General features: G+C 36.2%; 1 protein-coding gene and 1 pseudogene across 1 annotated transcript; both read left to right on the top strand.

Moving 5' to 3' along the window:
• Nucleotides 1–4407: 4407 nt before the first annotated feature.
• LOC137617036 (uncharacterized) lies at nucleotides 4408–5695 on the top strand (annotated as a pseudogene).
• A 379-nt stretch (nucleotides 5696–6074) lies between these two features.
• LOC137618033 (uncharacterized) lies at nucleotides 6075–7900 on the top strand. The gene is made up of 2 exons (XM_068347955.1): nucleotides 6075–6210; nucleotides 7395–7900. The coding sequence occupies exons 1-2, from the start codon at nucleotides 6075–6077 to the stop codon at nucleotides 7898–7900; spliced, it is 642 nt and encodes a 213-aa protein (XP_068204056.1).
• Nucleotides 7901–12500: the final 4600 nt, after the last annotated feature.

Raw genomic sequence — 12500 nt, 5'->3', positions numbered from 1 at the left:
CCTGTGCCACCTTGACTCTTGCAGCTTGCAAAGGAGGGTTATCTACAAAAATGATAATTGAATCCAGGATTAAATGGTTTGTCATTAAATGGTTTGTCACTTATCTTAGTTTCCTATAGACAAATTATTATTGCGCCAGAGTCCATGTTTAGACCTCAGCAGTTTCACTGGATGATGGACATTATCTTTTATTATCATTTTTCTGTCTCATTTGTCTTTTGCGACTTCTCAGACGAAGCCAGGTAAGGCCTAGAGATGAAAGGTTTTATTATGGCACCGCTCTTCTTTTCTTTCTTTCTGTTATCTTTGTATAAGTCACCTTTAAGATCATGAGCGGGAAGGCACAAACTGGGTGAAGGGGGAACATTTTGTCTTTGGAATTACATAGCCAATAGATTTAATAGATTTGAGATCATAGCCCTCAAAAGAATATTGTAAGTTAAATGGCAGGACAGGATTAGAAATTAAACTATAAGAGATTACTCGAGTGCCATATGTGGATGAGATCATGATGATGTGTAGATGGAGATGGTTTGGGAATGCTATTCGCACTCCCCAAGAGATTAGTTCATCAAACGTTCGACTGGCCTCCACAAAGCACTAGAAGAGTTGGAAGACCCAGACCTACATGGCTGAGGACCATGAAGACCGAAGTAGAGATGATGAATGAAGAAGTATCGAATTAAAAGCTCGAGATAGAGACGACTGGCGAAATCTAACCGAGGACCTTTGCGTTAATAGGCGTAGGAGGAGATGATGATGATGATGATTATACATACATACATATATATATATATATATATATATATATATATATATATATATATATATATCCAACATGATAAATAACGTTTCCGACTGCATACAGTTTGCATTAATCATCGTTACCGTTAAAGCTGAATTCAGTAAATGCAATTCTTATTTGGATGTTTAAAAGTTTTTAAATATGGGAACATCAAAGTTAATCCTTTCCCAAAGCAATCAGAACAAATTTCTTGAATTTACATCGATATTCTCTTTGCTGCAGAGGTTTAAAGTAAAACCTGACTGATTAAACGATCTGGAAGCTGTAAAGGCACCCCAAAAATAGGACAATTAAAAAGATGCAGTTTCAATTTCGTCCATATCAATTTAACATTAAACCGTCAAGGTTATCGATAATGAGATAGGTAATATTGCAAGGATCGGGAGACTGGAAAAGAAAATATTTTTCAATATTCAATTAAATCTGTGGTACATTGAATAAGATTCTAATTAACCAAAACTTCAATTCCATGAATTCAACTTTTAATCAATGCTCTTCTCATTATCCAAACCTTTGCCCACACTATTCATTCTAACTTTTCGTTCTATGAAGCCTTAGAGGCACTGTCGATGTGGGTTCTAATTATTTTTCCGTAATCTCCCCTGAACAAGACCGGCCATTGGCGTGCTCTGTATAACTTGTAAAAGAGTTTTGTGTATAATAATCACTCCACTTCAAGCTCATTACCGAGAGTTTCTGAATCAGTTGTGAAATAGGCATTGCATTTGAAGGCCTTCAAATCTATTCACAAAGAGATGTCTATATATATATATATATATATATATATATATATATATATATATATAATATATATATATATATATATATATATATATATATATATAATATATATATATATATAATATATATATATATATATATATATATATATATATATATATTATATATATATATATTATATATATATATATATATATATATATATATATATATATATATTATTGTATAGTGTGTGTGTGTACAACGGATCTAAAAAGCATCAATACTGTATTAAGCATATGGTAGCGTTTCAATTTCTATATAACTACGTTCTTAGATATTATTAGCCAAGCGATACGGTGCTTCCAAAGCACCCAGAGCCAGCCATACCAACCCTAATCTCCCACGACAGCAGCACCCCATTTGCACCTCAACCCCAGTGTGTAAAACTAGGATAAGGTTAACCAAAAATGCAAACACCAAATAATGGTTATGGACGAACCTCTAGTGTTGATGAACATACGCAATTAGGGCAGACACCAAGGGTTTTCCCCAGGAAATAAGAACACCCCCAAAAAAATAAAAATAAAAATAAAGCATGGGATAGAGAGCTTTTAGTAAAACAGAGAAATTATGAAATGCCAAATATCACTTTCTCTGAAAATAAAAGTATTTAACCAGATGATCCTACCAGTATTGACTTATGTTCTCAGCCTTTAGTAAGGCTCTAAACTCTTCATGCATAAGCCAATTACAACTCAAAGAGCAATGAAAACAATAACGATGGAAATAAGACTAGGGGAAAGAAAAAGAGGAACATGGATACGACATCAAACTAAAGTAACGGACATTCCGACATGTAAGAAAAAGAAATAGACATGGGCAAGATACACAATGAGAATTATTATTATTATTATTATTATTATTATTATTATTATTATTATTATTATTATTATTATTATTATTACCTGCTAAGCTACAACCCTAATTGGAAAAACAGGATGCTATAAGCCCAGGGGCTCCAACAGGGAAAATAGCCCAGTGAGGAAAGGAAACACAAAAATAAAATATTTCAAGAACAATACCAACATTAAAATTAACATTTCCTATATGAACTAAAATAAACTTCAACAAAACAAGCGAAAGAAATTAGATAAAATAGTGTGCCCGAGTGTACCCTAAAGCAAGAGAACTCTAACCCAAGACCGTGGCAGACCATGGTACAGAGGATATGGTACTACCCAAGACTGGAGAGCGATGGTTTGATTTTTGGAGTGTACTCTTCCTAGAAGAGCCGCTTACCATAGCTAAAGAATCTCTTCTACCCATACCAAAACTAAAGTAGCCAATGAACAATTACAGTGCAGTAGTTAACCACTTGGGTGAAGAAGAATTGTTTGGTAATCTCAGTGTTGGCAGGTGTATGGGAACAGGGGAGACTAAAGAATAGCCAAACCATTCGTTGTAACTGTAGGCAGGGCTGCCATTTCGTGGAATTTCGTCTGCTAGTGTAGAAATATTGTGACATCTGGCAACTGACTGTAGAAATTTTTTCTACATCCACAGTCCTTCACTTGAAGCATGAATCAGTGCATGAATAGGAAGAAAGATATGAAAAAAATTATGGCAAAATATGTTGATTTATATAAATTCATCAAAATAATGCTAAATACCAGAAATCAGTGTAACTTTTGGTTATAATATGACGTGGATAATTCCACGTCATGTAGAATAAAGATCTACATTTGAAATAAAGCTTATTTCCCCTCGCCAGGAGTTTACTTTTTTAATAAAGTATTTTATTTAAATACTGTAGGTTTTTCATTATCCTATAGGATAATAATACAACAAAATAATGTGTAACACTACAAGGTGAGAAGTGATAACGTAGCACAACCAATGAGGGAACTTCATTCCTCATCTGTTTTGCTGGTGAAAGGAGTATCGGTCTACCCCACGTAGTTAATATATAGGTCTTTGAGGTTACCAACATCCACTTCTTACAAGTTAGTAAGTATTAATCGGTGATAGTAAAATGCGGTCTGTTTTTAACGTGCATAGTAAAGAGAAAACTTAAAGTGCACCCCTAAAAAAAAGAAAATGTATATGTTGTGTGCTTATGAAACATAACAAAAGTGGGTATAACTACTCCAGATTGAAAACGAAATTATTTTTTTTCCTATTTGGTAATAGTGCTATGTCGAATAAGCGGAAGCTGAGAGAGGAATGGCTCGGACAGAGGTATTTTCAGCCTTGGTTGTCCAGAGTGGATGGTGAGGACACCAAGGCATTTTGTAATAAATGTCAGAAAACATTTGATGCTGGACTAACCACAATAAAGAGGCACATGATAAGCATATATATATATATATATATATATATATATATATATATATATATATATTGTTCATATATAGTATCGTATATGTTGCCTGGATCAAAATTCCCTTAAAAATCATGAGTGACGGTGTAGTAAAGTTATGGACTGTTACCCAGGAGAGGGAACAGTTAACTCAATATTAGGTATTTGTTAATATAGAATTATTGCATGGTTTAGCAACGTAGTGGCCAAGATTTTATAAAACTTGGTAATTCATACTTGCCACTTACGATAATAAAACAAAAATTTGTATTTTTAGAAGTGATTTTGTTTGAATACGACATCCCTCCTCTTCCAGGAGAGCAAAATTCATGGTGCTAACACGGCTGGAGAAAATGTTCGTCCTCCACACCACCAGGATTTGGATCGGTCTATTGCAATAGCAAAGATTTTGATGCTTTGCTTCATCGCAGAACATAACCTCCCATTTCTTTTGGCGGAACATTTCACTGAACTGTGCAGGAACATGTTTCCCGACTCTGTAATAGCAAAATCCCTGCACATGAAAAGAACAAAGTGCAGTGAAATGGTTAAGCAATTTGGTAATAAAATTCATGATGATGTTGTCTTACAGCTTAGGAATAATAAATTTTCATTAGTGATAGAAGAGATAACTGATGTAAGTACCACCAAATGTTTGTCAGTGCTTGTGAAATATTTTTATTCACATGGAGGAATTATTAAGATCAGGTTGATAGATTTGATTAATGTATATGAAAACCATTCCTCAAATGTAGGCTCCAGTGGAGAGTCATTATTTGAAATGATTATGCACATCTTAAACTCAAATAACATTCCATTAAATAATTTGGTAAGTTTGGCAGTGGATGGGGGCCTCAAATATAATGGGGGCATACAACTCTGTCCAGCAGGTTGAGGCAACACCTTCCAGACCTAAAAATTTTCAAGTGCATTTGCCATTCCATACATCTTTGTGCCTCAGAGGCTTCCAAAGTGCTTCCCAGGCCGTGCGAGGACTTGCTGAGGAACAGTTACACTCACTTTTCTCACAGAGCCAAACGTAAATATGAATTTCTGTAATTTCAGAAAATTTCTCTAAAACCCCACAAACTTCATGTATCACAGACGCGATGCCCAAGTCTCCACCAAGCAGTAGAAAGGGTCTTGGAGCAGTTTCAGGCTTTGAAGCAGTACTTTGTAAGTATAGAAGGAATGGAGAAGCTTAGGTCCAATAACCTAATAGTAAATGATCTCAATGATCCCTCAATCTATGTATATTTGAATTTTTTAAACTTTACTTTGCCTTTTTGCAATAATTTCAATCTCTTGTTTCAAAGGGAGACACCAACAACATATTTAGTTCATTTTCATGTTAACAGGCTTTATGAAAATACTATCCAATATTTCTGTCGTAAGGAAATTATTAACAAATCAAAATTTGTTAACATTTTGATCCAAGCCAGGAAGTGAAGCATACACCACTCGGCAACATTTATTTAGGGGATTCAGTTCATACGCTACTGCAAAAAGAGGAATACTATAAAAACGTAGATATGGTCGCCGATATCAGGAGGAGATGTAGATTGTTCATGATAAAGCTGTGTGAAGAAATAAAAAAAAAGAGGTTTCAGTTACAGGATGATCTTTGGGAAATGGCTTCGCTGTTTAATCAAGAAAAGGTTTTAGATCCAACCACTAGAGAAGTAATGCCATCCCTCGCCGCTCTTGTCGCAAAGGTACCTCTACTGTATGATGGTGATCTGCAAACCCTAGACAACGAATGGAGACACCTTGACAGCACTCCCATACCCTTAGACATCACTCCATAAACTTACGAACCTGTTGATTTCTACCTAAAACTTGTTTCCTATAAATTTGCTAATACAGAGTTGTTCAAAAGTGTCGCCACATTTGCTCTGAATATATTGGCTTTACCTGTAACAAATACAGAAAGATTGCTTTCAAAATTAAACCTCATTAAAACATATGTAAGAAACAGCCTTAGGGTGAGGCCCCACCGAATCCGTTGCGGCGTGTCGCGTGTGTCCAACACGGCTAAGCGTTTTGTGCGTTTCGATCAACTGTCATAATTCAAATACGAGTGGCCCAACGGCGCATGTGCGTGGGTGACGTACCGGACCGTACGCGTGAGGAACAAAACATTTTGTTTTTAGCCGCAGTAGACGTGCGTCTCCGAGCCGAGTCAACATGAAGGAAGAATTAATCACCACGGTGTACCAGCGACAGCTAATATGGGATCCCAGACATTGCGATCATAAAGATGGGAGTGTGATCCAGAAATTATGGATGGAGATTAGTTCAGAACTGGAAAATAATGATATCAGTAAGTAATTTAATTTGCCCTTTACTAGAATATAAAGACACATTTATAAGCAAGAACATTTTACCTTTCCATAGAATTAACTAGATATGCATAAACTCTAGTATATTGGTATACAATGAATTAGAAAATATGAATACTATATGGAAATTACAGCAAACAGTTTCGAGAACATTACATAGATAAATCAATCATACTACCAGGCAACTTCTGTTGGAGTACAAAAGTAATCAGCAAATCTATTCCTTATATTTTTGGCACACTCTTTGTAACGATTATTTCTCCTAGCATTACAAATGGAGCGTATGTCTACTTCAGGACCATCTACTGTATAGTTAATACCTACACCTTTAAATCCATCATGTGTTAATACAATATTATGCAAGATACATGTTTTGGTTATTAGAATTGCACCATTGACATCTGTTTCTATGCTTTTTTGCAAAATCCGCCACTTTGCCGTAAGAATACCAAAAGCACATTCCACCATTCTTCTGGCATGTGATAGCCTGTAATTGAAGATGCGTTTCTTTTCGTCTAGTTGCTGTCGTGGGAATGGTCTCATTAAGTGTTTAAGTAGAGGATATGCCTCATCTCCCAATAATACATAGGGTTGGGATACATCTAAAATTTGGGTGAATGATGAACCTCGAAATATTCCTCCGTCACTTTCTCGACTGAAGGCACCAACATCAATCACTGTAAATCTACAGTCTGCTCCTGCAACTGCTTGTAAGTTGATGGGAAAGTATTGCTTGTAATTATAATACATTGATCCTGACTGCGGTGGACATTTGATCCGTATGTATTTTCCATCAATGCTACCCAAACAATTTGGAAAATCACATTTAGATGCGTATCTTGCAGAATTTTCCAGCCAGATCTCCTCTGTCGGATATGGGAGATATGTATTTTGAAATGTTTCCCATATAGCCTCGCTTACATCCTTCACAATCCTTGATACAGAAGTTTTCCTCATGCGAAATGAAAAGGTTAGTGAACGGAATGAGCACCCGGTGGCCAAAACCTAAAAGGAAAAAAACATGTTAAATATAGGATATATAATGTACATATACACATACATAATGCGTATACAAACACTCATTGAATACAAGTGTATGAATTTTATAAAAAAAAAAAAAAACTGATTATATCGTTATATTATTTCATGATCATTTTTTTTGCAGATGGACTTAAGTCGAAGTGGCGAGGAATTCGTGATTACTATGTTAAGGAGCTGAAAAAAATTCCAAAGCCTCGTTCAGGAGATTCAAGCCACGTAATATCACGTTCAAACTGGCCATACTTTCGTCAGTTGTTGTATTTAAATGACACATTGTTAACCCGTGATCGAGTCACTAACATCGTATCAACACCTGGACAACATGTTAGCAAAGATGATGCACATTATTCTTCTGAGAAGTACCCCAGTGACACAATGAATGGAAGAACAACTCAACATGATAACGTCCTTGATGAATCACAACTAGAGCGGAACGAGAGCCCAGGACCAAGTCAGATGGTGCCACAAAATGATGATGATGATGAGGAAGGAACTCTGAATATGCAAAAGGAGAAAATTACAAATAGTAAGCAGGTGCTCCAATTCTCTGTATGTAGCAGCAATGAAAGAACACGAACGGAAAAATGGAAATTAGATGATTGTCGACAGGAATTGATCACACTTGAGTAAAAAACTCGAATTGCTGACAAAGATAATGAATGAAGATGATGATGATCTGCTCTTTTTTCGGAGTTTGTTACCGGACTTCCGGTTATTGCCCAGAAATAGGAAGAAGTTTCTAAAAATCAAATTTCAAGAGCTTTTGCTACAAGAATTAGATGCACAACAGCAGCCGAGCCCGACACAACTTTGAGCTATATCAAAAGGGATGATTTTTGGTTGTGATAAAGAATTCAGGTAGTTTTTATCATTATTATTATTATTATTATTATTATTATTATTATTATTATTATTATTCTAATGGATACATGTATGTAAATACCTTTGTTTAAAAAGTTTCTTTATATAGTATTCAGTTCACAAACAATTTACATATCTGATTTTTTTTTTTTATTGAATAAAATAAAGTGCAACCTTACAAATTTAGAAATCAGTAATCTTTACCTCAGAGTTACTACAAGTCTCTCCTCCATTAATATTTGTCTCCTGTAATTGGTATCAAATTTTGATATTCGAGACATGATGCCCTCGTGAATTAGGTCAAAGGTTTTCGGCAACATCCGACGATATTAAAAAAACTTGTCTGGATGCTGTCGTAGCTTATGAAAAAGTGTTACATATTCTCCACTCTTTCCTCGTTCTAAATTTATGTCGAGTCCAGATTTTCCTGTTCTTAAACACTTCTAATTTTGTTGACAGCAATGAGTAAGAGCAAAAATTCGCACGCTCCCTCCATAATGACAAGTGGTGCTGAACTCTTCGTCTTGTAACCGTCGCTCGTTGTCTGGTTGGGCCACACCCGCAAAAGACGGACATGCTTATACAGGCACGAGGCTGCTTAGCTGTGTTGGATGCACGCGACGGATTTGATGGGGCCTAAAGCCCCTATTACACGTATCCGGTTTCCTACGGTGCCGTCGGTCGCGACGCTAGCATATGTTCAAACAGGAGCGTGTGATAGCAAATCAACCGTATGAACGCTCACCCACGGCCGGCCGGATGAACTTTCGCCAGTACTAAAGTTGGCCGTACGGCCGTCGTACGTCACGACTGAGGACGTAGCGTTTAATTGCTCACCGTATGGTATGACAGCAGTCCAAGGCTGCACCTGACAGTGGAAGGTCGCCACCATGGCAAGCTCTTGCGCCAGTGATTTCTTGAGTGATTTCATAGAAATTTATCGAAGTGAGCCATGTTTGTGGTTCATTAAATCTAAGGATTATTCAAACAGAGAAGTGAGAAATGCAGCATATGGTAAATTAGTAAATAAACTTCAAGAAATTGATCCTAGTGCTAATAAAGATACTTTTGTTAAGAAAATAAACAACTTGGGGAGCTCATATAATGGGGAGCTCATATAATAAAGAGCTTAAAAAAGTGCAAGCGTCTAAAAGTTCGGGAGCGGTTCAGACTCCATTTATATGCCAAAACTCTCATATTTTCATCTGATGCATTTCATCAAAGACCAAAATGTGGAATGTGAACCATCTGTTTCAAACATGAGCCTTAATACACAGGAAATCAATGAAGAGGTATGTGTATATATAATCATGTCATATTTTATTTACAAACAAAAGAAAGCTTACAAATATTCAGTTGAATAATTCACACTTTCTTTATTTAAATATTTGGATAACTCATTACCATTCAGTAGAGAAGCAAACTAAGAATATTATACATTGTCCTGCCATGCAACTTTTCCTTCGTTATTAAAGTAATTCATGAATGTATCTCGTACTTTCTTAGCAGCATTGGGGGTATTTCTCATAGTCCCTCTTTGCAAGCATGCTAGCGATTGTTCGACTTGACTCATACTATCTTCAGCTTGTTCATCAGACTCATCTGGGATAGAATACCAGATACATTTTGCACGTAAAAAATTATGAAGTGCACAACAAGCCAATACTACATTTTTAGTAGTTCTTGGCAATAAATTTATAGAAGTTTGAAAGATACGAAAGCGCGAAACCAAAATTCCAAACACGTTTTCGATAATTCTGCGAGCCCTGCTCAGGCGATAATTAAAGATCCTTCTCTCATATGATAAGTTCTTTAGACTAAAGGGTCTTAAAAAGTCAGTTCTCATAGCAAAAGCTTCATTGCCTATAAACACATAAGGTAATACTTTTTCAGAATCTTCAATTTTATTTTCTTGCGGAAGATTTAAATGTCCTTTGCACAATTTGTCATAAAAAGGACCCTGATCTAGCCACAGCCTCACTTCTCTGCTGAAGACGGAGCAAGCAGTTCTGAAACGCATCGCGATCTACTCCTGACTTTGTCCTTTGTATTTTTCGAGTATTACTTGTACTTGTGTTAAATACATCGAGTCTTAACCAGAACTGTATTCTTCACCTACCTGATGAACTTCGCCGACTTGCTAGCTGAATGTAGCAACCCAGTAAAGAGAATTGTCCGTAAAATTGAGAAATTGGACAAGAAATTGAATTCTGCCGATGCAGCAATAATATTCAACTCTAATTATTCATATTATGATATTACTGTTTATGTTATTAGGAAAGGAGTTACTGGTTTTGTAATATTCCTAACTATTTTACAATAGTTGATTTTGTATTGGAATTGCTGTCATTTTTTTCACCAATCATGCTGGAATAGAAAACGAAGGGAAATTTGACGTCAACAGCAGCTACAAATTTATGGCAGCTGTGTGTGATGGCAACACTCAGTATTCCACAGTGTTGTGTAGAAAAACGGTAACCCTGAGTGTAGGCACAGGGAAAGTGAGCCATAACCAGAGAGGAGCCAATGAGTACTGTTTGGTCAGTCAAAGGAGCCCATAACACTAGCGATAATATCTCAACGGGTGGCTGGTGCACTGGGCAACCTACTACCTATAAATTACATATAATACATGGAGAAGAAGAATAACAGAATAGATCCCTAGAGATTAGATTGCATACGAAGTAGGGCAAGGAAGAGAAGACAATTATAGACTGGCATAGATAAACCATAAAGTGAAGTGAAAGTTGCTGTCCGAGGCTTTTGTTTTGCAGTGGAATAGCTACGGCTGATGATAATGACGGTGATGAAATGTGATATATATATATATATATATATATATATATATATATATATATATATATATATATATATATATATATATATTATATATATATATACATACACACAAACATAGTCATGGGTAGATAAAATACCTTTAAAAGGATGTTATAAATACCAATATATCTTTCCCCGGAGTGTGAGCAACGAGACGAGATTCGACAACCGTATTGTTTGGGTAAACCTGTCATCACTTCACTGTCGTCAGCATTTTGAAAGTAAACCGAGCCTCGACGAGACCACCTGCCACGATAAGCAGACTATCCTGTTTTGACCAAGATGTCCTCGTCTTAAAAAGTGGAGTCAGCATATTTTGAGAAACCGAGCCCGAGGGAAATCCTTGTTAATGAAATATGTCATCATGGGTGGACACGTGCTGCCCTTTTATTACGACTTAACACGTGGTTCACATGATGCATCAGAAATTTCTTCTAGAAGCTTCCATGGCGTGATCGAAGTGGGCGTTTTTGAGGAAGCCACTAGATACGCAGAATTGTTAAAAAAAAAAAAAACACCTTCTATGGAAATGACCACAGCCCACTGTAACTCCCCCCATAAATGGGTATATAAACTTCAAAAAGAGATTGTCCAGGAGAGATAGGACAGGACATAAGAAAAGAGAGAAACTAGGTCTGAAGCAGAAGACCAGAAGTCTGATAGAGCCAGATTCTAACCTTCTCTTCAGACAACAAATGCCTATCTCCAAAACCCTGTAATGGCCGAGAAGAGGAAAAAAATTGAAGCAGCCAGCCCTCCCTGCTTGTGACGAGAAGTAGCCAACACTGCCTGCAGCCTGCCTTAGTTTAACACTATCATCGAATTCTTGGAGAAGACCTCTGATGTTCATCTTGATGCCCCCCTTTCTGTGACGTCTTCGAATACGGTCATTGTGCCAGTTTCATCCGAATGTCAGCCGCCCTTCTGCAACGTTCTCAAGCCTGAAGTCTCCGTACCAGTATCGTCTCAGCAGCTACAGAAAACTAATCCTTAAGTATTTCTGCCTTACTGACTGTTCCCTTTTTTATTGATGTTTTGGTTTATTTGATTTGTCAGTTAAAGTAAACTAATAAATAGCATTGATTTTCTTTATATAAGTTTGTGAATAAAGGCGTTATATTTTTTCGGGAGTCTTTTTTAATTAATTTTCCATATTTCAATGGTTGTTGTTGGAAAAAATTATTTCAATTATTAAAAAAAACCTGTAATACAAACACACACACACACATATATATATATATATATATATATATATATATATATATATATATATATTTATATATATATGGATGATAATCAACATAATATCGTGCTCAAAAATAAATATATTTCTACCTCATACTTGGGATCAAACCCTAGCCCCTTCAAATGAAAGACCAGGTCGCTTCCAACCATGCCACCAGAGGCCCAAAGAAGTTGGAACCTAACTGCTAACTGTAGATCAGGATTTACCTGACGAGACATCAGTCTCTTACCAGCGAGTTTTCCCCGACTTCCCGGCCCGCCAGGTGACACAATTGATGGCATTCAA

The sequence above is a fragment of the Palaemon carinicauda genome, chromosome 2 (assembly GCF_036898095.1).
Source record: "Palaemon carinicauda isolate YSFRI2023 chromosome 2, ASM3689809v2, whole genome shotgun sequence".
Lineage (NCBI taxonomy): Eukaryota > Metazoa > Arthropoda > Malacostraca > Decapoda > Palaemonidae > Palaemon > Palaemon carinicauda.
The sequence above is the reverse complement of the archived record's forward strand: the minus strand, read 5'-3'. Positions and strand labels throughout refer to the sequence as shown.